Genomic DNA, 24,541 nt, shown 5'->3' with positions numbered 1-24,541 from the left:
GCAACATTATAGATATTGTATTGTATTTTGAAATGATTCATCTGTGTTAGATATCAAAATTACTAAATTGTCAGGGATAGCTATATCAATGATATGTGCTTGTAAACAAGTCTGATGTCTTAGAACATAAACACTGAGTGAGGTCATGATTATTGTCTCAGAAGGGGATTGTAGTGAGTCTTGCATAACATTCGAGGTCAAAGAACTCAATGTCTGCTAATAACCACGTTCTTTAAAGTACCTTCAGGGTTGATGCCTTCAACAAATTCTCAGTTGATATTAAAATCCATCTGTATTCCTCAATTGTTTCATAAAGTGATTTTGGTGCTGTCTGTTTTTGGTTGTTGGTCTTCGCTTAGAATTTGTAAGTCAACTGTATTTCTGTTTTGATGGAAAACAGAAAGGTCCATAAATGTGGCCAAAATTGTTGAAATGGTGGACTATTGGTGTGCTGGAATAGTGTAGCAGTTGTTCAAGAAACGGTGGTGTGCTTTATACCCTTCTAATCTGCCTGTGTAGAAAAGACTTAAGCAAGTGTGTAGGGGACATCAACATTTTTGTGTTGACAAGGAGACATTTTACATTACCAATCACAAACTTTGCCAAGTTTTGGTTTCTGTGGAACCTGGTTTCATGCGTAGGTATTTTGCTAGCAGTGAGATCAATTTGACGCCATTTTCAAGCTTGGCCATTTGTCATCCCACTGCCTTGTAAATATTTTTTCTGAAACACCCAATTGAACTACTACTAGTGACACTCCTACCCTTGGTGAGATTTGAATTTGTGTTACCTCACATTCCTCTTGTTTCTGAACCTGACCAAAAAACAGACTTGACAATACGCGTCCAATTTGCTTGGAAATGAAAGTTTGTGTGGTGTGGCAAATTGATTTACCATTTCCAATTTTGTGTCTTCAGCAGAAATACTTATGATGCCATGCAAAATGACCCCACTGGTGCTAATGGTCAGTCTATGAATGGGTTGAATCCATCTGTTAACCTAGGAAAGAGAGTACGTCGACCATCTCTCATGTTTGAGGGATACGAAATCACAAAACCACAACCTCCCACACCGAACCAACAACCTCAGCAAGAATATCAAGAGTTGTCGCCACAATCACTAGACACGGTATGTTCGAAGTGCTATACTATACTTACTAGTTGCTGTTCAGTATTGTCACCCAGGGACTGCTTGGTAACATCATAAATAGTAATAAAAGATTTGAAGGAATTTGCATTTTGAAAAATTACCCAGAATTCAGAAATTTATGTTTTGTTTGTGTGACATCAAATTATTGAGTTTGCAGAACTTTTGATTTCATGACAAATTTGTGGAAAGTACAATTTATCGTACTATACATGATTTTGATAAGATCCTTAATTTTTCTCCAGAGATGAACTTTGATGAAAATTCTTGTTTACAATGAGTGTTGGTTGGATTTCAGTTGATAAACTTTTTATTTCTTTTTTGACAGAAAATGGATCAGAAACGACACCCAGGAAGACAGACAAATCAGTTGATATATTTGAAAAATGTTGTAATGAAAGCGGTGTGGAAACACCAGTTTGCATGGCCATTTCATACGCCAGTAGACCCCGAAAAACTAGGTTTACCAGTAAGTACTATCACAGTATAAATACATATGTACAACAAGGTGATCAAATTAATTGCAACTCTAAATCAGTTCTAAGTTTACCTATTGTATGAAGATGTATCGCTGTACTAAATACCAGCACTCATTCATATTTGATGCTAGGGAACAACATGTTAATGGCTTGTGTATGTATCGACGAGTGCGTAGATCACTGCATTAGTGTTATACATGTAGAGTTGTCATGTCTTGAAAATTGAATGATGAAGTGCACTTCTCTGCAATTGTATCTAAATATTTCCCTTTCTGTGCTTGTCTCAGTAAATCATACACTTCATTCAAATGGTCATTCAAAATAGTTACTTGTGTTCTCATTATTTAAAATGCTTTCTTGTGATGATATGTAAGATCTGCACCTAGTCTGATTACTGATTAGAGTCTTAATCTGAAGAAAGCAGTTTCTAAAATATGTCTTGTGCTTACATTTGAGCATAGATTTTATTATACACTAAAATGTTGCCAGTAAAAGACCCACAGTGGCAGTTAATGAATAGCTTTGACTTGTGATATATTACTTAGTGCCACTTGCAAAACCTCAATTTCAATTCTGTGAAGTATAGTATTTTCTGTATTCTTTCAAAGCCTAGGAGTGAATAATTATGTTCATTGAAATATTGTGTATTTTGTATATTTTTCCTAAAGGATTATTTTGATATTATAAAAAATCCCATGGACCTTGGTACTATAAAGAAAAGACTTGAGAGTAATTATTACCACAGTGCAAAAGAATGTATGTCAGATTTCAACCGCATGTTTACAAATTGTTATTTATACAACAAGCCAGGCGAGGTAAGTTAATAATTAGATCTTAAAAGTTGATATTACATTTCATGTATTGGTAATGTGGTTTTCTGTGATGAAACAAACCTTACCTACTCTGAGTCAGAGTGATGCTAACATTTTGATTGCTGAGAAATGCCACAAGCATTATATAGGGTTATATGAATATTAATACTGTTAAAAAGTGTACATTATTTCTGATGATTAAATGCTTCTGCGTTGATGTATATACTTAGATTTGGTGCATAGATTTGATCAAATATTGAAATAAGACAGCCACTATAAGACCTACTTCTATTCCTCAGGATGTTGTTCTCATGGCACAAGCACTAGAAAAACAGTTTCTTACAAAAGTTGCACAGATGCCACAAGAAGAAATAGAAATACCTCCTCCATCAAAAGAATCAGAAGCACCAATCAGAAAGGGCAAAAAAGCAAAAACTCGTGGAAATTCAGTCGCTGCAGCAGTTGCTCAACTGACTCCAAACACAGTTCCAACAATGACATCCATGCCATTGACACCTCCACCAGCAACCACAGGTAAATACATTATGCAATTACAGATAGTTTTTTACCATAAACAATCTTAAGTAAACACCAATAGTCATATTTTATGCTCTCTGAGTCTGATTGAAGTTTTATCTTGCCAATAACAAAGTTAGACGTGTTTACTTCTCAATGCTAAATAAACACCAATGGTCATATTTCATACTTTGTATGAATTCAACTATTTTATCATTTTGTGACAAGTAGAGATATTTGATATCTTGCGTCAATAACAAGGACATGTTAATTTCACTAACATAAGTAAATAACAATCATAAGTAAATTCCAATTGCCATATTTCATACTTTCCTATAAATCAAATGTTTATTAATGTGTGACAAGTAACCTCTAGTATATATACCCAGGTACATGTTTGATACAACTTGTCATAGAATGATTTTGGATACATATACATGTATGCATACCACCATAGATAACAAACCCAGGTACATGTTTGATACAACTTGTCATAGAATGATTTTGGGTACATATACATGTATGCATACCACCATAGATAACAAACCCAGGTACATGTTTGATACAACTTGTCATAGAATGATTTTGGATACATATACATGTATGCATACCACCATAGATAACAAACTGATTTTTCCTTGTCGAAATTCCAGCATTACATCTGCCAGTTTTCTGATACTAATTGAAACGTGTTTGCATATTTGTATAGGTACAGTTGTTAGCTACCGTGTCATATGAAATTTTTTTTAGGGGGGGGGGGGGGGGGGGAATGCTGAGTGGGTGGAAGTATAATTGATACTGTAGTACTGTAGAAGCCAGGAGTGCCAGTATCTATCATGGTGTAATCTGTTACTCCATACTGTGTTTATAATAATGATAATGAGATGATGATGATGATAATAACATAAGTATTGGTGTTTCTTGTACAGCATTGCCGACTTCATCACAACCAGTACAAATGCCCCCACAGACAATGATACCAGATATTCCACCACAACTAAGTATTCCAGAGTATAGGCCACAAGTTCAAATTCCGCAACCACCACCACCACCACCACCACCACCACCACAACAACAACAACAACAAGCAAATTCAGTTGTTCAACCTCCACCACAACCAGTTTCAAAGGTGAGCTTTTACCAAGTAATCAAATTTATAATGTGTACTTCAAGCTGGACTGACCAGATGGAGTGTAAACTTCAGACCCATGTCTGTCTAAAAAAGAAAAAACTTGGTTTAACTTTACTGAACATTGACCCAGCCCTTACCTCAATGGGCATAGGCCCTAGCTTATAGCAATGATGTGGTTTATAAATCAATTGAGGTGATACTAAATCCAATCCCATGTTAATCACAATCACTTTGCCTATTGGATATGAGAGTGGTTGTTTCATGCCATGGGAACAATTTTGTAACTCTTGTCTAAACAATATTTGAAACTGAAGGGCAGGATATATTGCTGGTGTTTTATCATCGAGCAAGTTTTTAAAAACTTTTCATGATAGAAAGCTTACACACAGAAAGATGAAAAAATTCAGAGCCATTGTAAAGAGATATACACGTATGTTTAATTTTTATGACGTGAATTTCAAGGTGTGTAGTGACTGGTGGCTTATTCCTTGAATACATTTGAAGTCTTTAAATTATAAAATGACTTATGAAAGAAACATTACATTATGATCATTGACGTGAAATTTTCAAATCTAGCTGGTAGATGCATATTGTAAGATATATTGTATAGATCTTGTTTGGAAGTGCTCATGTGTGTCTTGTATTCACATCTAATAGGCTAAAAAAGGTGTGAAGAGGAAAGCAGACACAACAACACCAACTGCATTGATTATACCACCAGCACCACCTGTCAGAGAGGAGGAGGAGGAGGAAGAAGAAGAAGAAGAAGAAGAACCAGTTGCAATGTCACCTGAACATACTGGGAAACCTGCCAAGATTCCAGCAAGGAGGGAGAGTGGGCGCAAAATAAAACCACCCAAAAAAGACTTGCCAGAAGTGGCACAACATAGCAAAGGCAAAAAAGGAAAACTTTCTGAACAGCTCAAGTACTGTAATGGAATTCTAAAGGAACTTTTTTCAAAGAAACATTCAGTGAGTTTCAACTTGACAAACTTCCATGTGTTGTGCTAGGAATTTTGTGTTACTGCAAGAATGCAGCTAATTTGCTGTGAAGATATTTGGTGGTAATTTTGTGTGTGAAACCATGATGGCAATTGCCATATCCTGGAAACCTACAGCATGCTGTCCTCTTGTATGAGCCAAGCCTTGTTGAAGGCACAAAAAAGGCCCCATTGTCAATGTGCAATATGTGCTTGTCTTGATATGTATGTATGTGTGTATGTATGTGTGTATGTATGTATGTATGTATGTATGTGTGTGTGTGCATGCATGCGCGTGTGTGTGTTTGTTTGTGTACATGTATTTCATTTCTTTGTTCTAACATACGGCATTGAAATAGTGATTCTTTAATAAATGAATTGATGCAATTTTGAGGAAGAGATCAGTCAAAATTTCTTAGTCAATCATATACACTTGTAGCTAGATATCACTGGGTTGCTCCCATTCATTGCTGAAAATTAAGGCCATTGCTTTTTGTTGAAAGCAGGAAGAGAATTCACATCAAATGTATAGTAGAGAATGGGGGGGGGGGGGACAAAAGACATGGAGAATCCATGGAATGTTTAGGTTAAATTGATTAAATTATGAAAATTGAAGTTCATGGTTAAATTTTGAGGTCACATAAACATCTTACAGCCTGTAGCAATGCAGGTTCACTGATTTCATTAAAATTTACAGAAAAATTTTCTCATGCAACAGTACTTCACATCTGCCATTATTGTGTGGCAAAATATACTAGTAAACTATAACGTATTTCTTGTATACGTAAAAGTTTGATTTACGTATAAATTGTTTTACTTTGTAATGTATGATACAAGATGATGCATCCAAATTGCTCTCTTCATATACTTTGAACAGTAGCCACAAAAAATATCAATAAAAGTTATGATGGTGTCAGTTGTAGGATTTGTCTTCATTCTTAGAAACTCTGTGATGGTGAAAACAATACGACCTTGACCAGATGAAATTTGATGTAGCAAGAATTTGGCAACAAAAGAAATACATAGTCTAAAGGAAAGGGATGTAAATATGTTTTTGAGAAGCTGCATCAGCTTTGTTTAAACGATGTATGTCCAGGAATCATGTGAATCGTGCCCCCTCTAAACACTCAATTAGTACCTTTTAAATAAATCTGGATCTTGAACGTATTCAGTTGGGATACTTCATAAGTACAGGCTTGGAGACCTTGTAAGAAACCTATACACTTTACAGAGTAGTTTAGCAAAGTTTATGGTCGACAAATTTGAGGTTATAGTCCCCACTTCAAGCTCAGTTGCAAATTACATGCATAGTACAGTAACCATGGATGTTTACTGGTACATTGTTCATGTATCATGCATTCATCAATATGGCCCTGTTAACTTATAAAAATTAATAAACATGTTGTCAGCCGTAAAAGTGAAAAATAGCTGACATAATGTTAATAACCCTTCCAAGAGTTGAATCCTCACTACTGAAAGTGTTTGAAAGATATTCTGATTTATCTCGTCCGTCGGCATGGAATTACAGAGTTAGATTTATCAAACTACTATTAATGATAAAAACTAGGGAAAAGCTCTTTTTGTCTGTTGTGAAGATTAAGGCAAGATTGGTTATATGATAAAAGGTAATGATATGAAATTGAAATGAAAAGGTTGTCAATCCTTTAGGCAGGAATTCTGTAAAATGAGTTGTATAGAAGTGCTAAATTTGTCATATCCTGATAGCAAGATTTAGTACATTGTGTTATTGAGCATAGTGAGGTACAACCAGGGTTATTGTGTTTGTAGTAGATCATCAACACTTCAAAAATCAATTATATTATTACTAGCAAATTAAGAGAGATTACTTCAGCTGTAGTCTCAAAACTTCTAAAACTCATAAAAATGTAATGTCAGCAAGCATCACTCAATACAATAAAGTTGAGATGGTATAAAATCTTGTAATATTTAATACTCGACCCCACTACCTCAATGGGCATAGGCCCTAGCTTATAGCAATGATGTGGTTTATAAATCAATTGAGGTGATACTAAATCCAATCCCATGTTAATCACAATCACTTTGCCTATTGGATATGAGAGTGATTGTTTCATGCCATGGGAACAATTTTTCATGTGATTCATGAACAGTGCTGTCAGAGTTATATTGGAGTTATAGAACCTAAATTTTCTCTCTGCAAGTGTTCCAATATGCTAAAACTAGGGAGTGAGTAGATCACTTGAAACCTCAACAATATAATGTATTGGAGGAGGATACAGACAATTCTTGATTCTAAAAACATGTGCACATTGTTCCCAAAGTTAACATGTTTGTGTTCAAGTTATAGTGTATGCAAGTTGTGTTTTCCTCTGTGTGAGTAGTAGTTTTGTGGTGCAGTTGTGGCATGTTGAGTGACCTTTGACCTTGCTGTATAGCAGATTTTGTGCATAGTGTCTGTATTTGTATATGTTTTCTTTGTGAAATGTGATCGTGGACAATTTGATATATATATGTGAAAAGTAATTCCCTGTCAGGTCGGTCTGATGCAAAATCACTTTAACCTTGCCTGGCTGTTGCCAGAATTAATTTTTTAGCAGAGATATTTCTGACTGCTATGTTCCATCTCTCTCTTTCTGTAGGGTTATGCCTGGCCTTTTTACAAACCAGTGGATGCACAGTTACTGGGACTTCATGATTACCATGACATAATAAAGTATCCAATGGATTTAGGAACAGTTAAGGTAGGCCAGTGTTTCAGTGAATATAAAACTAAGTCTTACAAATAACTGGTCAATATCATTGTGATTTACTTGTGCAAGGAGAATTCATTTTGTAATTACTGTCACCATAATAGTGGTGATTCATTGCCAATTGAGAATATTCAAGGAGTTATCTTGCATAGTGTGACATAATTGACATTGGATCACTGTTTTAGGTACAGTAGTAAATCTTATCAGAATTCCTCAGGTATTTTACTGAGGTTGCTCCCCAAAATCATGAAACAAGATATGGAAATTTATATCTATGTTACCAGATTCTCCCCTACCCCACCTATCATTAGGGGTTCCCAAACCTTGCAAAAACACTGGAAGAACACAGCATATCTTCCATTTCAAGGCCATGATAAAACATAAAACATCAACTAAATGATATTTGTGCTGCATAGCTTGTGGTGTGATTTGACAAAGTTGTATGTTTTATGGTTGCATCTTATGATGTGATTTGACAAGGTTGCATCTTGTGATGTGATTTGACAAGGTCATTGTGAGATCAAATCTCTGCCTTTACTACCTCAATGGGCATAGGCCCTAGCTTATAGCAATGATGTGGTTTATAAATCAATTGAGGTGATACTAAATCCAATCCCATGTTAATCACAATCACTTTGCCATTTGGATATGAGAGTGATTGTTTCATGCCATGGGAACAAATTTTTGAATTCAACAGATTCTCCTAGTGTTTAGTGTGATCATGGTATTTTAGATGAGGTTGTATCTTGTGATGTGATTTGACATGGTTGTATCTTGTGATGTAATTTGACATGGTTGTATCTTGTGATGTGATTTGACATGGTTGTATCTTGTGATGTGATTTGACATGGTTGTATGTGTTGTTGATTACAGGTGAAGATGGACACAAGAGAGTACAGAAATGCCAATGAATTTGCTGCCGATGTTAGGACAATTTTCACAAATTGTTATAAGTACAATCCCCCGGACCATGATGTAGTTGCTATGGCAAGGAAACTACAAGTAAGTGGAAATGACGTCTTTTTGAAATATTGCAGTTTCCAAGTAGAGTTTGAAAAACATGGTGCCGTCTCAAGTTGAATTGCTAGAAAAGGGAACATGCAAACCTGACATCAAATAGCACACACTAGGGACAAAACGGTATCATTCCATCAATAAGCCATAGTCAATCACTATTGTAGACAATCCATCACATTGTTACCACAAAATATCTAGTCTTGGTTACCCTGACCCTTGGAGTAGGGATACCCTTTCAGAGCTTGATCAGCCCGTATTAGGATATGACCCATAATTCTTTGCAACCGAGCATGCTAATTGGCTGTTGTGTCATACCTTTTACTAGTCCCCAAAATTATAAATATAAATGATCCTGAGTGATACAGATAATCAGATGTAATTATTAAGTAGTTCTGATTTTGATGATGGATACTTTGTTTTGCAGCTAGTTGCATTGAAATTGATGCATTCATTATGAGATGAAATGTCTGCCTTTACTACCTCAATGGGCATAGGCCCTAGCTTATAGCAATGATGTGGTTTATAAATCAATTGAGGTGATACTAAATCCAATCCCATGTTAATCACAATCACTTTGCCTATTGGATATGAGAGTGGTTGTTTCATGCCATGGGAACAAATTTTTGAATTCAACAGATTCTCCTAGTGTTTAGTGTGATCATGGTATTTTAAACGATTGATGAGGGGTAACATGTCATTGTAGTTGTCAACCATTACTGATCTCATTGTAGTTGTCAACCATTACAATACTGTTTTTGCAGACAGTTATAGTAGCCATCTTCAATGACACTGTGGGGAAATGTATTATTCTACTGAGAAACATGACTGATTCTGTTGTTTACAAGTTATTAGATTTCCATCAATAGATTATTCTTTGTTACTGAGACTGCAGGAAGGCTTTTCATCCTGTAGACCCAGAGTGCAATGTTACTACAGCTACAAATAACCCACAATTCTTTGCATCTGAGCATGCTCAGTGTGTATTGCAATTGGTTTTTGACTTGAGGTGGCACAAAGTATAGTTTTGTTATACTAAGTAGAAGTGCAGTAGGGTACTTGTACCACCAACAATAATGATGATTGAGTTGACTCGACAGTTTTCTTTGTTTATAAAGACATAAAGGTTGCCCACATATACAGAGCAAACGTCACATTTCGCTTGTCATTGCTGTACTAATTGAAACTAAGAAAATTTGTTGATTCTTGTGTTGTAGGATGTGTTTGAAATGAAGTTTGCAAAGATGCCAGATGAACCAACCCCTCCACCATCTGATGACCCTACACCAACATCAAATGTAGCAGCAGGAAGTAGTAGTAGTGGAGGTAGTAGTAGTAGTAGTGATTCATCGTCAGAGTCTGATAGTACGGATAGTGAAGAAGAAAGAGCAAACAAATTATCACAACTTCAAGCACAGGTGAGTTTTATCAACATTTTACTACCAAGAGTTAAGAGTTTGGGGAATGTTGAACTTGAGACAACCAGGGATGGAGGGGCATGTCAACTCGAAGTTCTTACACCCATATTGCTATAAAGCAGTTCACAAGACTCAGCTTGGAAAGAGCGTCCCAAAAAGTTGCAAGTTGCCATCTAGGCAAATGACTTGTTGAGAGTTATAACTGTAAAATGATGAAAACATGCGTGTCAACTGAGCTGTTTGACAGAGTGATCCTGTTAGTTAATCATTAGTGTACTACTGGTGTTTGATAGACGGGTATCACAATTGTTGGCAGCAAAAGATCCGAAAAAATTAATCTGATTGCAGTACAAACAACACATTATACTTTGTATCATTAGAAATAGTTGACAGCAAAGCATCCTAAAATACTGGTCTTTCTTGTTGTTCAGCTAAGGGCAGTACATGAACAACTCAGTGCTCTATCAGAAGCAACATTCAATAAACCAAAGAAAAAGAAAAATAAAGAAAAAGACAAAGAGGAAGAAAAAGAGAAAGAAAAAGATACAAAGAAGAAGAAAAAGAAAAAAGAAAAGGTTAAAGAAAAAGAGGAGAAAGAAGTCAAGGTAGAGGAAAAGAAACCAGAAATTGTCAAAGAAGAAAAGAAAGAAAAACCAAAACCAAAACAGAGGCCGACATCAACGAAACCACCCGCCACAAAAAAGCAACCAAAGAGGTCGAATAGTAGTAGGTAGGTTGACTGTAATGTGTGTTCATGATCAGTAATACTGGAATGGCTGTTTTTACAGTTTTTCATCAAATGTGAAGAACCTTTACTAGATATGTAAGATTAGTATGAAGATAAGATAAAACTGAGAATCTTGCAGAATTGAAAACAGTAAATTTTTGGACTTGGGATTTTAAAAATGTAATCTGCATATCAATATTGTGGTTGATAAAAAAAAATATAAATATGCAATAGGCAAATTTCAATCCAAAGCTCATCATTTCTAAATTCTAGCTATGGTAATACCAAATGTTGGTTGATTAGCCTTCATGTTGGCAGTCTGGGTAACCAAGACTAGATTATTTATGGTTACAAACACCCCGTGTTTATCAACTTGAATGACTCCACATTTCCTATGATGCTCACTATTCAAGATGGTTGGTGTACAAGTATCCCTATATAGTCACATATTTGGCTGGTGGATGTATCAACAAATGGTTACCCCTTCTAATCTAATATCAACTCTTCTCCTTGACGCACACAGGCAAAATAAAAAGAATAAGCAGCAACCACCTCAAACATTTGAAAGTGAAGATGAGGACATGGCGAAACCTATGTCATATGATGAGAAGAGACAACTTAGTTTAGATATTAACAAATTACCAGGTATGTGTACAATAATTTCATATGGTGTAGAAAACAAATATAGCTACTACATGTGTAATAGTAACAACTTCGTAGAGTCTCAACCAGTCCTCAACTCACAAGAGTCAAAATATCAGAACCAGACCTCAGCCCTCAGTGCACTGGTTCACTCTATGGAAAGACGTGTTGTATTTGTGTAGAAATCCAGTTTACATTTTGAGTGACTTGCAGTGTTTAGACTGTCTTGATTACAGGATGAACATATATCCACATTACCCATTATTTAACCTACTGCATGCAATAATAATAGTTTTGTTTTTGTCAGGAGTCCTAGCTTTTTGAAACTAAGTTGGGTTGTCTAGTTTAAAGTTAATGAAATACTAGCAAAAGTACAATCACGGTGTCAATTCATATGCAGTAGAGAGGGGACTTTATTATATTACAAACTGAACAATTGACGTTGCGTTGACAGTTATATCGATTGCAACCTTAATTATTGTATCTTTTGCAGGTGATAAACTGGGACGAGTAGTGCATATAATTCAAGCAAGAGAACCCTCACTTCGAGATTCAAATCCAGATGAAATTGAAATAGACTTTGAAACACTTAAACCTTCCACATTAAGAGAGCTTGAAAGATATGTTATGCAGTGTCTACGGAAAAAACCTCGGAAACCATACGGTAAGTGTACATATAGATAAGGTCTTTGTAATCCCATCAAGATAAGTGTTCTACAGACCTGGAATTAATAGTGACATATACATACATGTTTTGATGTTTATGAAAATAGGTATCCAAACTAAGCAGTGTATATAGTCACAGACACAATGTACCCTTCAACCTTTAGAAATATGTATTACATGGTTCTTTGCATATTTTAGGCTGTGAAAGACATTGACATTCCAGTGTTAGTAGAAGTGATCATACACTTAAATTCGCACAAGGACTCTCAGAGACCAGTTTATCCCTTGTAGTTGCCATTTAAATTATATTAGTAAGGGAGGAACTAGTCTTGTGGCTGGTCTCATATAATGTTTTGCATGCACACAATTCTTGGTTTTAAATATGATTTTCATTTTGTGGAGGTTTAGTGTCATATTAATGTGTTGAGTAAGAAATATTGGTATAATTATTCCCCAATATTTTTCTTCGTTCAGCCACGGAAATACGAGTGACCTAAGGGGCCTTTGTCACTATGGAGTCGCTAGACCGAGTAGTGACAATCCGTAGGTCATGAGTATTTTCCGGCTGAATGTAGAGAAATATTGGAGAGTAACATAAATATACCGCCAGTAATATCAAAGAAAAATCTGGGAAAGTAAGGGCAATTTTGAACATTTTTACTCTTATTCCGAACACAGCAAAGCCAGTGATGTAGACACATGTTGTGATAACATAGACACACGTTGTCGTGATGTAGAACGACCAGAGTATATATTCCATATTTTTGGTTCAACTTGGTTTGTGTATGGTTTTAAGAAAACTTGACGTCCTTCTTACTTCTTAAAAGTTACAGACTTTTGGAACAGGCATTCTCAAAAGGTCCATCTGAAGGGACCAAAACTTGTGTACATTATATACAGATGTAATTCTTAGCATTGCAAAAGATGTGAACACGTTTGTGTTATGAAATCGTCTTGGTATGAGTGACATTGTATGTTGACTATGATGACATGGGGACCTTCTACCACTTAATTCCACAGTTAATGAAAGTAATTTAAACTTTCACACTACAGCTAAAAAGAATTCAGGAAAAACGAAAGAGGAACAACAAAGGGAGAAAAAACAAGAATTGGAAAGGAGGTTACAGGATGTCAGTGGACAGTTAGGTGGTGCTTATGCAAAGAAATCTTCAAAGAAAGGTATGTCACTTTATATGAGAAGGAAAGCTTTGTGTAGCCATTGTTGCCACTGATGGATTCTTGTCGGAAATGTATTCTAACATGGTACATAGATGTCACCCCTACGCTAGTATCAAACTACATATAACCTCTTGTGCAACTTCTTATTGAAATTGAATGCATTATGGTAGATTTGAATGTCATACCCATGTTTGTTTGAAGAGAAAAAAAACCAGGAAGTGTTCGTTGTCATTGTACATGTATTTACAGTTCAGCAAAGATTGAATTTGAGATACGTTGATGTTACATTTACTTGGGTCCATAGACACGGATTACACTTTACAGAAGCCAGGGTTCTCCCCAACACCTGTGTGCTGGTTGGTCATTACTATTCATGACCATTAACTTGCATTCAATGTCACAAGTTATGTTTCAGGTTGTGATCATGTGTGTCATCTACTTCAACAATATAGCCGATAGATAGTTGTGGTTGTGATTTGTGTTTGTAATTGGTACCAAACCATAAGGGGAGAGTTCTTGATGAGATTCACAGATTTGAAATATTTGATAATGTCTTAATAATGTCTTCTTTTTTATGTTTTTTTTTTTCCAGCTGAAAGAGAAGCAGTAGAGAGTATGATAGATGTTGTTGGTGGGCCATCAAGACTTAGTGCCAGCAGCAGCAGCTCATCAGACAGCGACAGTAGTAGCAGTAGTAGTGGTTCATCTAGCTCTTCAGACAGTAGTGACTCAGAGTCAGGTAGTTAAAAAATATGCACCAGATACTTTTCACATCTGTAAGTTACTGTTATATTCATGTGTACACAGAAAGAGACCGACTCTAAAATTTATCTTGAATCATGGTTTAACCTGTATCTTGGCTTGTTAAGACATAGATCAGACATTGGTTACATAACTCTCATTGCTTTTAGCTTGATGTTTTGGTGCTTGGCACTTACACACTGTAGAATTCTGCAAATGGTTAAAACGAAAAAGTTACAAAAAACCTTTTTGTGTATTTTGGGACTAGGGAACTTGTAGAGCAAACTACATTTCAAGTTTAGAAGTATCTGCATTGAATTGAGATAAACTCTTTGTGTACACATTTATTGTTGTGATTGCTGTGGACATTTCATTCTCCAGCTTTCACGACATCACAATTCCAGCCAACTTTTTAAAGCTGTACAGATGAACTGAAAGCCATAAGAGTGGCATGTGTGATCAGGGAGGCAGGCCAGCTGGGCTGTACATTGAGGAACTTGGAGTAAACGTGCTGTGGTACCCCTTTGCATGGTTGCTTGTCTACCACCACAATCTTCAAGAAGTTGTCAGGACAGGTGGTTCTCTTATGATACCATGTGTTTCTGCAATGCAGTATGCGAGACATCTCTTGAGTATGTGAGGCGGCAACTTGTGGGGATGTGACAAGTTTGTCTCTAAACCACAGCGCTGTTATACCCCACATGCTATCGATGTGTGTTGTGTGCTTCTTGTGCAGTCTTACCCTTTGAATAGCTGCTGAAAAATCGAAATAACTTATTGTCTAAGACATTAAAAAAAACAAATGTATACTTGTGTGTGCCAACAAGTGTATTCCATAAAATTGCCAGTGCCAGCTTTGTAAAAGCTCTCTAGCCCTCCCAAAAAAAGGTATTTGGATCTCCCACGCTGACTAGCCTCTTCTCTAAATCACATGCACTCAAATGGCTTCAACTGTGTATTGCAATGTACTTCAAACTAAAGAAAACCTTTTTAAAAAGTAAAAAAATAGAAACAGCATTCTTCAAATTTAAAGTGAAATAGAAAAGAACCAAAAAAAAGAAGAAAGACAGGCAAACGTTTATTCTAAAATCATGTTCATTGTAAGATCTGACAAATCTTCATGTTACAGAGTTGATTTCTGAAAGAACTGATAGCTTTCAGTCGTGTAAATAGTACAACACCCATCTAGCACCACTGTGGTTTTTAGAGCTTTGATACATTTGTTCCAACTGGAGACAAATTATTTTTACTTGTCAACGTTTATTTCAAAATACCTTTTTGTAACAATTTATGTATGCTGTATTTGTCTGTACTCCTTCAGGAAGTTTTGTGTCCAGCTTTTCGTGACAATTTCTCTCTCTTTTTAGTGATGTATGATTTGTAGCTTGTGGGCAGAGAGATTGTCTAAGTGACAATGCAATATTTTTTTGCCAGGTTACGACCAACGTTGTCAGTAGTTTGTTTGGGATTGATACTTTACCGTATTCATTTAGAGAGAAAAGGACGATTGTAGCAATCCAGTATGTATATAATATATATCTGCATATTAAACTAGTGGAACAACACCTGTTTCTTCCAATAAAATATATTCTGGAGTTGACACTTCAGCTCAAAACATTAAATAAAGTGTTTACTGTGTCTTTTCAATTTTGTCACTTGTTGGCATGCACAAGAAAGCTAAGTCTTGTTTATTTATATGTGTTTGTTTGTTGACCTTGACCCCAAGATTGGTCTTAACTTTGCAGCTATACACTGTGGTAGGATGCAACATGTTAGTTCCCCTTCCTTCCCTCTGAAAAATATAAAAGAAAATAAATACAGACTAGTCCCCTAGTCTTAATGTAGAAAGATGATAGTAAATCCTGAAAGGCTCCAATCCAATGGAAGCACTGAAGATGGAAAGTGTTGTTCAGGTACAAGATGAAATGCTTTATGTCCAGGTACACACTTTTGAAAGTTGCACCTCAAAGATCATCAAAATGAGATTTATTGTAAAAATGAATGTGGACAATCAATTTATCATGCTGATGAGTTAAAGGTGTGTGTACTTCTCACCACTGATGATAGAGAGTCTGTGGAATGGAAATGGTGAAGTCATATGCAAGAATTTATGCAACTGGAGCCAACCAACTACTTTCATTTCATACCATGTTTGGATCTAACAATATGCTACAGCAATGAATAGTGTTCCGTCTATAGAACAGTTTTAAATGTGGTGAACAAATGAAAGTGTAAGCTTTGAAAACTGGCAAAGCCTACATTTGAGTTATGGATATAAAATAGAGAACAGATCTGCATTTATACAGGAGTTCCCTTCTTTACTGTTTGATTTGAGAAACCGACATGTTTTGAACAAATCACTTATCCTTCATTGTCTAACTGGATCTGACAGATTTGATACGTGTTTCTGAATCAAAAGTGAAAGATGAGAACTTGTGTCTGAATTGAGGTGCTTTCGTGATGAACATACAGTGGTACAGATCTGCATGTCTGCAAGCCTGTAAGAACAGAGGACCCAGTATGTTATCTTGAATCTAAATCTATGTATTGTAAGCACTATCGAATGTCCTTTTATGCTTGAAATACTAGTATCAAGCAGAATGAAAGATAAAGTAACGATTAGTGTTAGCGTTGTTATTTTAATGTCTCATTACTGCAGGCACTACTGAGTCCACTGTTCTTAAAGTGCTCAACATATTAAGCTTATCAGTTATGAGAATTAGTGTATATGTGTATGTATGCGTGCTGTAAGTTGGAATGGTACATCCTTTACCCAAGGAACCATGAACAGTTCCCTTGCTCTGATCCCTGCTCACACCTGCCACTGTTAGGTTTTTTAAATATGGTACTTTCTGTCTGACCAATATTCTTTTCCTCTACTGTTTCATTGATAGATAACTTGTTTAAAGGCCTACGTTTCATTCTGTGGTCATCACATTAATGTTATCTTAAGGATTGCATTGGATCATTTTGTTCTGAACCAAGTTTTTCTATAGCACTGCCAAAACAACTGGTTTTCACGTAGATTGTAATTCTAATCCTAAGTGGGCCTTTATTTAGTTGTAAGCATTGTCAGTAATCTACGGTCTTTATATTTTAATTGTAAGAGCACTGTCAGTAGTATACAGTCTTTGGTGGTTGTTTTGTTTCATATTGAACTGCGCTTTGTATTATGCCAACTACTAAAACGTGTTGAATCATGCTTTACATGTAGTAGAGCTCTCACTAGGAATTTGTACATGATACAGAACATGTCAAAATGATAAATACTTTTAGAACCAATCAATTTTAAAAAAACCCACAGATATTGGAATTTTTTCCCCTAGCTTCTTTGTCTATATCTACTATGTAATTCTAATCATCCCTATTACACTGTTATCTGGATTGCCTCTCAATTTATCAGTTAGTATATATTTGCATTTTGTACGCTAATTTTCATGTGAAAGTGGGACCCTGGTTACAGACTACCTTTGACAAGTGATGGGATCTTTCTGTGTGCTCTGCAGTAGATTTACATATCCAAGTGTAGGGTAATGAGGCATTAACACAACACAGAATTTCAGATTTAACGGTATGCAGTTCATCTACTTTCCAATTAATTAGGTGTCAAGAATCCTCAGAACTCATTTGAATTTATCCTAACATCATTAACCAAATTATTCATTGAATGAATTTACATCAAAATACAACATCAAACTTCTGAATTCATTGACCAAATAATTAATTGAAATGTATTTTGATTTCATTGACCAAATTATTCATTGAAATGAACTAATACTAATTTGAAAATACAACTTCATAAAGCCAGTAGTAGTGTTCAGAAGTAAATGTGACAGGGGAACTAAATTTCTGTCTCTCTCTCTCTCTAACTTTTAGTAATGAAGTTTGCACATCTCGTTCAATGTTCAACTTGAAATAACTGACTGCCAGAAACAAAAAAAAGCAAAAATAAAAACAAACTTTGTCTGTTAGCAAAATTTTCTATATTCACTAAGGATAATAACAGTTGGTAATCACAGGCAATCTGAGCTGTACTTTTAGTTGAAACATATGTTGAAAATGTGATGAAAAAAAAATGTTTTCTGGCCAGTATTGCTATTACACTGCACCAAATTACAAAATCAAATTTCAAGGTCAGTTAATCTTTCTCATTTGATGAATTCAAAATGTGATTTTAAGTGATAACCCACAACAATACTATCAAGGATTCCTTGCCAGTATTTGATAAAAGATTGACAAAATGTAACTGATACTCAAATTGATTGAGCACTAAATTTTACAAATTCCATGTGTTCTTCAAATATGGTGCTCATAAAAATGAAAACATGTTGCACAAAAATAACATTGGATACATGAATAGACTGACTGAAAAGAAATCCATTTCACCACAACCTTTGATGTTATTAATATTAGAGTCACACCATATCGTGTGATGGCTTGCACGGGTGTTGTTGGTGATATTATTAATATTAGACATACACTGCACATTCACACTATCATGTGATGGCTTCCATGGGTGATGTTAATATTAGACAAACACTGCACATTCACACTATATCGTGTGATGGCTTCCATGGGTGATGTTGGTGCTATTCTTCCAACAGAAGATGTCTCTCCTGTTAAGAAGAGGAAGAAAAATAACCATGTACCTCCAAAGATTTCTCATAAATTACCTGATCCTCCAAAACAACAACCAATGACAATAGCTCCTCCTCAACAACCTGTCCAGCAACCTCCACAGGTAAGTGTGACTGTCTGTCTCCTTAGATGGAGATCCAATATAATCTAATTGATTCAGGTATCATTGTGTCAAATAGTTTATTTGACTGGTACATTATGAGGACTGTGATATCATTTTAGTAGTAATCTACATGGTATAATACTTAATTAAGGCCATGTCACTTACACTTGACTGAAGGACATTGCCTATTGTGGAGGATTGGGATAGATGATGTGAGCATTCCTGAAGGTTTATTCTGAGTGAAGTATTCACTGAAGTTTAAATGCAAAACGTTCGCTACAATTCCAGCCGGGCAAACTCAAATAGACGAGATCATGCTGAAAACATGAGCGAGATGTCAGCATACTACCCATTTCAAAATGCTGCATTCGTTGCTACTTTTACCGATTTTGACGGGATTGGGGTACCTCAGAGTGTTTATTTATGTTTTGAAAGCTCCGTAATTAATATCAGATTTAGGGAATGTCCAATTTTTTGGCAATTAAGGTGTAATTTACCAGAAATCCCCCAGACTATATATACTGTAAATACTAAATATTAAATACTATAACTACAATTAATCGTGGATACTTCCTATTTTGAATTGAAATTTCATTATACATATAGTTACAATCAGTAACACTGAAGTAAAGCATTTTCTCTATGTGCTACTCTCATTTATAGCATTCATATCAAGTGTAAAAGTATACTGTTTCAATTGGTTTATTTACCAGTCTAGCATGTGGCCTTTCTGATGTGGTCAATTAGCAAATGAAACAATATACTTTTACAATTGATATGGATGTTATAAACAACTGTGGTATATACAGAAAACACTTTGGTGTTATGGGTTGTACTTGATGTGGATGCAATAAACGATTGTGGTACATACAGAAAACACTTTACTCTGGTGTTATGGGTTGTAAGTTTTGCAGACTGTGAAACATTTTATAATTGTTAGTTGTTATTCTGAAGATCAACGGGTACAAGTAGATTTTTAAACAAAAGGAAAAGTATTAAATAAAGGAAGTCTGCTTTCTATTTGCATAAATTATAGCTGGCAAGCAAGGTTGAGTTCAGGAGCAGAATGCATGATCCTTGATTTGGTGTTTTACATACATCTATAGTAGGACAGAGTATTGCAGACTGAATACATGACATCACTGGGAGTGTACATATCTGGAAAACATGAACTCAAGATCCATGCTAAACTGTAAGATATGTTGTGTTGCTCTGCCCTCACCTCCCTCATCTCACCCGACTGTATCAATCTAAAGTAATATGAGAGCAACTTAAAAAGATTTAGGCCCCATCCTGAACTACTGACTAGAAGGTCATGCAGAGGTCGTGATGAGAGGGTTAACCGATGTGTGAGGGCGCCCTGTCACTGCTTACCATACAGATTAGATCCCTGCTAGCTGACATCTATCATTGTTTCATTATGACTTAATTTTACAACCTTGTTCTTGTGGCAATATAGTATATAGTAAACACAAAATTATATTTTAACCCCCACCCTGATTTTTAAGCCTATCTGAGATGGAACCTCATGTACTTGGTCTGTAATTCTCCATCCTACAAATGAGATCACACTTTTGTGCAAGTATATTCTGTTCAGCATTATTATGATAGGAGTCAACCATCAATTATTTAAATGGCTGAAGTGAGTCTGGGTGCCAATTAATGAATCTGTACTAATTGTGTGACTCTAATTACAACATTTACTTTACTATTGCAATGTAATAATGATAGTCAATCAAGACATAACACTTTCTCAATATCAGAAACAGTTGGCTTTATCTCAGACAACTAACACAGTGTCGGGAAGCATTATTAAAAAAACAATGTCTTCACCAAATAAACCATGTCTGTTAGCATTACATTGTAATAGTCTGACTGTACCAAATGTGTCTATCATTGATACATGTTACAGACATTTTCAATGCCACGAATCGGATTAGTATAGTCAAAGGAACTAACTGTATGACGGGTTTAATGCTAATGATGTAGCATGGACTGTACTTTGTGCTATTGATGAGTTTGTTGTTAAAGCTACAATCAGTCCAACTGCAGTGGTGAGCTAACTCGGAGACATGGACTTGAGAAAATGTAAAATTGGGTTTGAGGGAAAAAATAACAAGTCCATTTGTCTAGACATAAATTTTTAGTTCCAACGTTTTGATCTCACACAGGAGGTCTTCTTGAGCAAAAGCTACACTCAGTCCAACTGCAATGTTAGTGAGCCAACTCTGAGACATGGACTTGAGAAAATGTAAATTTGGTTTCAATGATTGAAGAAATTACAACTCTTTTGTCTACATAAAAACTTTCTTTCCAATGTTTTCCAGTGTCTTAAAACAGTAACATAATAAATGAAACAAAAGTGAGTAAAATAAACAAAAATTCGATAACAGAGGTCTACTACAATAAAAAATAAAGTGAAAAATACAAATACAGAGTGATAAAACTGCGGTAAAAAGTAGTGCAAAAAATGGGAGACAAGAAGGTGAAGAAGTAAAAGTCTAAGTGTGAAAGTGGGGATAAAAATCTTGTATAACTTGGATGCTAAAAATGAAGAAATGAGAAAATAAACTTTACAGAGTAGTATAGTAGAACTCAGTAAAAGCCAGCAGTGGAGAATAGCAACTGATGGTAAAACGGAAAATGTTATATTAGTTGTAATGTGTATGCAAAATACCCACTGAGAATACCCTCCGCCTGATGTCAAGCGGAAGTATGCCCTCTAGAGATAGATGTGACTTGTTATTAAAACAACACTAATGAGATGATGTTGCTCAGTCATACATATGATATGTTGTTCCCTATCTTTAAATGTATTTGATCACTGGGGGAACCAATACTTTGGATAATTATTGTAGATTTCACAGGTTCATGAGTAGATTGGGAAAATACTAATCAATCAGATCAGACTCTACATGGTAGATTTGACCCTCTAACCATCATTTACTATCAAGTGTTTATAATTGTGTAGGCAAGCTACCATAGAGGGCAGTCTTCATAACCAATAGCGACATTGTACATTCTAGCTGTATGTACAGAGCAAACTCCACACTATCCTTGTTAACACTATAAGGCAATGTCCTCCAGACTTTATGCCACTATCAAATATATACTAATGTCAGACATTTTTATCCAAGGTGAGTCAATACAAAAATACATGTACAGTCATTGGTAATACTGAGTTATTACATGATAAAATGACCTTGTAACAGTTGAGAATATTTTTTGTTTGACAGCAAACTCCACAGCCAGCTATGCAGTCACCACCATCCTCAATTCTGGTAGCTCATTTGACAGGAACTATTGATCAAATGATGGCAAAATCTACACCATTAACACCCCCACCAGGTGAGTGGAATGTCCTTTCCATACCTATAACCCCCCCCCCCCCAACTGCCACAGCAGAACTCCTCATTTTCACCATCCATCTGTCAAAGTTTGCAATTATACTAGACATTCAAGCAGTGATGTATATTTTGATCTCCATTATCAATTTCATACTCATCAGAGTTTTGAAAGATTGTTGAAGAGTTAGGTATGTTTAGTGTGTGTAAGTTCCTCTAAAACTTTAAATACTTCTTACTGGCTCTCTATAAATTGATTTGATGGATGGATGAATTGTTGTCACTCACTTGTAGATTGACTTCATCTTTGTGTTGTGTTTTATAAATTTTAGCTCCTAAACCAGCCAGTCATCTGAGTCTCCCAGCACAGCCCAGCAGACCAAGTAGTAAAGCTTCACCAATGCCACTAAGACAAAGAACAACAGCACCCTCACAGATAGTTTCACCAACTCTACCATTATCAGCTTTAACACCAGTAGTAGAACTACAACGACTACCACCAATACAACCATTATTTGAATTACCACCTACAAGTAAGTATGCTCTATTATAGGACCAGCCATTGTCATTTTTCTGGTCCCAAGATGCTTTGTGTGAGATGACGTCGCTTGTGTTATTACGTTTAAAGTGTACATGGAGAGGTTGATAATTAGTCCCCGCCGGACGAAGTCCGGGACGGGGACTTATGGATTGGGTTCCGTCTGTCCGTGCGTCCGTCCATGCGTGCGTCCGTGCGTCCGCAGCTGTTTCTTGGAGATGCCTGGACCGATTTTTTTCAAACTTGGTACAGGGGCAACATACAATGGCATACATGTGCATGTCAATTTGTTTCATGATACGATCCAATATGGCCGCCTAGCAGCCGTTTTGTTTGTGAATTTTCCATGTCTAAAGCCATAACTCAGACATGCTTGAACAGATCTCATTCAAAGTTGGTATTAGGACAGTGTTCTATGACACACATGTGCATATCCATTTTCGTCGTGATACGATCCAATATGGCTGCCTGGCAGCCATTTTGTTTGTGAATTTTCCATGTCTAAAGCCATAACTCAGACATGCTTGAACAGATCTCATCCAAAGTTGGTATTAGGACAGTGTTCTATGACATACATGTGCATATTCATTGTTGTTGTAATACGATCCAATATGGCCGCCTGGCAGCCATTTTGTTTGCGATTTTTCTATGTCCAAAGCCATAACTCAGACATGCTTGAACAGATCACATTCAAAGTTAGTATTAGGACAGTGTTCTATGACATTCATGTGCATATCCATTTTCATCGTGATATGATCCCCCATACCCGACCAATCCTTTATTGTTGTAGGCATGTTCCATGTCCAACAAGCAGACACAACATATCTAAGTCTGTTTGATTTAGGTTCACAAGTGTTGTTGCGTGATCAGAGTAGTGATAATTCCTTAAAACCCAATCATAGCGAGGACTATGTCATTCTCAATGACTTGTTTTTCTTCATTATTGTGTTCATTTTGCCATGAAAATAAATGAAATTGCATTCATACCTCTAAATGTTAAATGCATTGGCAAGAAAGTCGCAAAAATACTTGCCTCTTAATCCCCTGTGCTTCGACTAACTTCGGCACCTCAGCCTGTTCAAGAAAGGTGTCGAGGTCCCACATGTTACGAACAACTTCTAAGCCTTTATGTAATGTTTACTAATGAGTTACTAATTACGTCGCCATACACTAGTTTTATCTGTAACTACATATTGTTGTGTACCAGTTTAGTCTTCCAGCAACAATGGTTCCTCTGTGTTTTGTTGGTGGGTGTAGCAGCACCTGTGGTGAAACGATCACTCTACACACATTTCCGAAAGATATAACTGTGTAGGTAATGGGTGAAGACAGTTGAAATCACATAAAAACTGGACAGTGACGCCATACAGTGAAAGCCAGTAAATGTTACCGGGGTTCTCCACGCCACGAGTGTAGCCATGATCAAAGCAAAAAAATGGAAAACAAAATAATTTGAATAATGTTTTCACTGATAAAGAAAGCAAGTTAGCGTCATAAAATATTTTCAGTACGATAGCAATTTTTAGGAAACCAATGCGTAGTCCGATTGTATGTTTTGATTTCCATGTTGCTGAGAGTCGATCGTTTTCATTGTGATACATCACATGTACATACTGTCGCAATCATATCAAAGTAAAAAAACGCAACGCTAATTATAATGTTGCTATTTTTGTTTCCATTGTTTTGTCTACCTGAAAAATTACTGTATCATGCCAAACACATATCCATAGTGGATGG

The 24,541-nt window shown here is 35.9% G+C and overlaps 1 protein-coding gene across 7 annotated transcripts in view; it reads left to right on the top strand.

Annotated features, from left to right (window-relative positions):
* LOC144440781 (uncharacterized) overlaps positions 1 to 24,541 on the top strand; it is a 50,326-nt gene that overhangs the window by 2,635 nt on the left and 23,150 nt on the right. For 3 of the 7 annotated variants that reach the window (XM_078130164.1, XM_078130163.1, XM_078130160.1), the window contains exons 2-18: positions 918 to 1,128; positions 1,475 to 1,615; positions 2,294 to 2,440; positions 2,737 to 2,971; positions 3,883 to 4,082; positions 4,743 to 5,057; positions 7,684 to 7,785; positions 8,668 to 8,796; positions 10,026 to 10,226; positions 10,658 to 10,956; positions 11,477 to 11,598; positions 12,089 to 12,259; positions 13,282 to 13,440; positions 14,033 to 14,179; positions 18,786 to 18,922; positions 22,159 to 22,270; positions 22,599 to 22,799. In XM_078130164.1, the coding sequence (XP_077986290.1) occupies positions 937 to 1,128; positions 1,475 to 1,615; positions 2,294 to 2,440; positions 2,737 to 2,971; positions 3,883 to 4,082; positions 4,743 to 5,057; positions 7,684 to 7,785; positions 8,668 to 8,796; positions 10,026 to 10,226; positions 10,658 to 10,956; positions 11,477 to 11,598; positions 12,089 to 12,259; positions 13,282 to 13,440; positions 14,033 to 14,179; positions 18,786 to 18,922; positions 22,159 to 22,270; positions 22,599 to 22,799 (3,010 nt within the window). In that variant the 5' untranslated portion in view covers positions 918 to 936. The remainder of the gene's footprint in view (positions 1 to 917; positions 1,129 to 1,474; positions 1,616 to 2,293; positions 2,441 to 2,736; positions 2,972 to 3,882; positions 4,083 to 4,742; positions 5,058 to 7,683; positions 7,786 to 8,667; positions 8,797 to 10,025; positions 10,227 to 10,657; positions 10,957 to 11,476; positions 11,599 to 12,088; positions 12,260 to 13,281; positions 13,441 to 14,032; positions 14,180 to 18,785; positions 18,923 to 22,158; positions 22,271 to 22,598; positions 22,800 to 24,541) is intronic. The other 4 variants (XM_078130166.1, XM_078130165.1, XM_078130161.1 and 1 more) reach the window with 2 other exon arrangements.

The sequence above is a fragment of the Glandiceps talaboti genome, chromosome 10, assembly GCF_964340395.1.
Source record: "Glandiceps talaboti chromosome 10, keGlaTala1.1, whole genome shotgun sequence".
Taxonomy (NCBI): Eukaryota; Metazoa; Hemichordata; class Enteropneusta; family Spengelidae; genus Glandiceps; species Glandiceps talaboti.
Note: the sequence above shows the minus strand (reverse complement) of the source record. Positions and strands in the feature narration are given on the sequence as shown.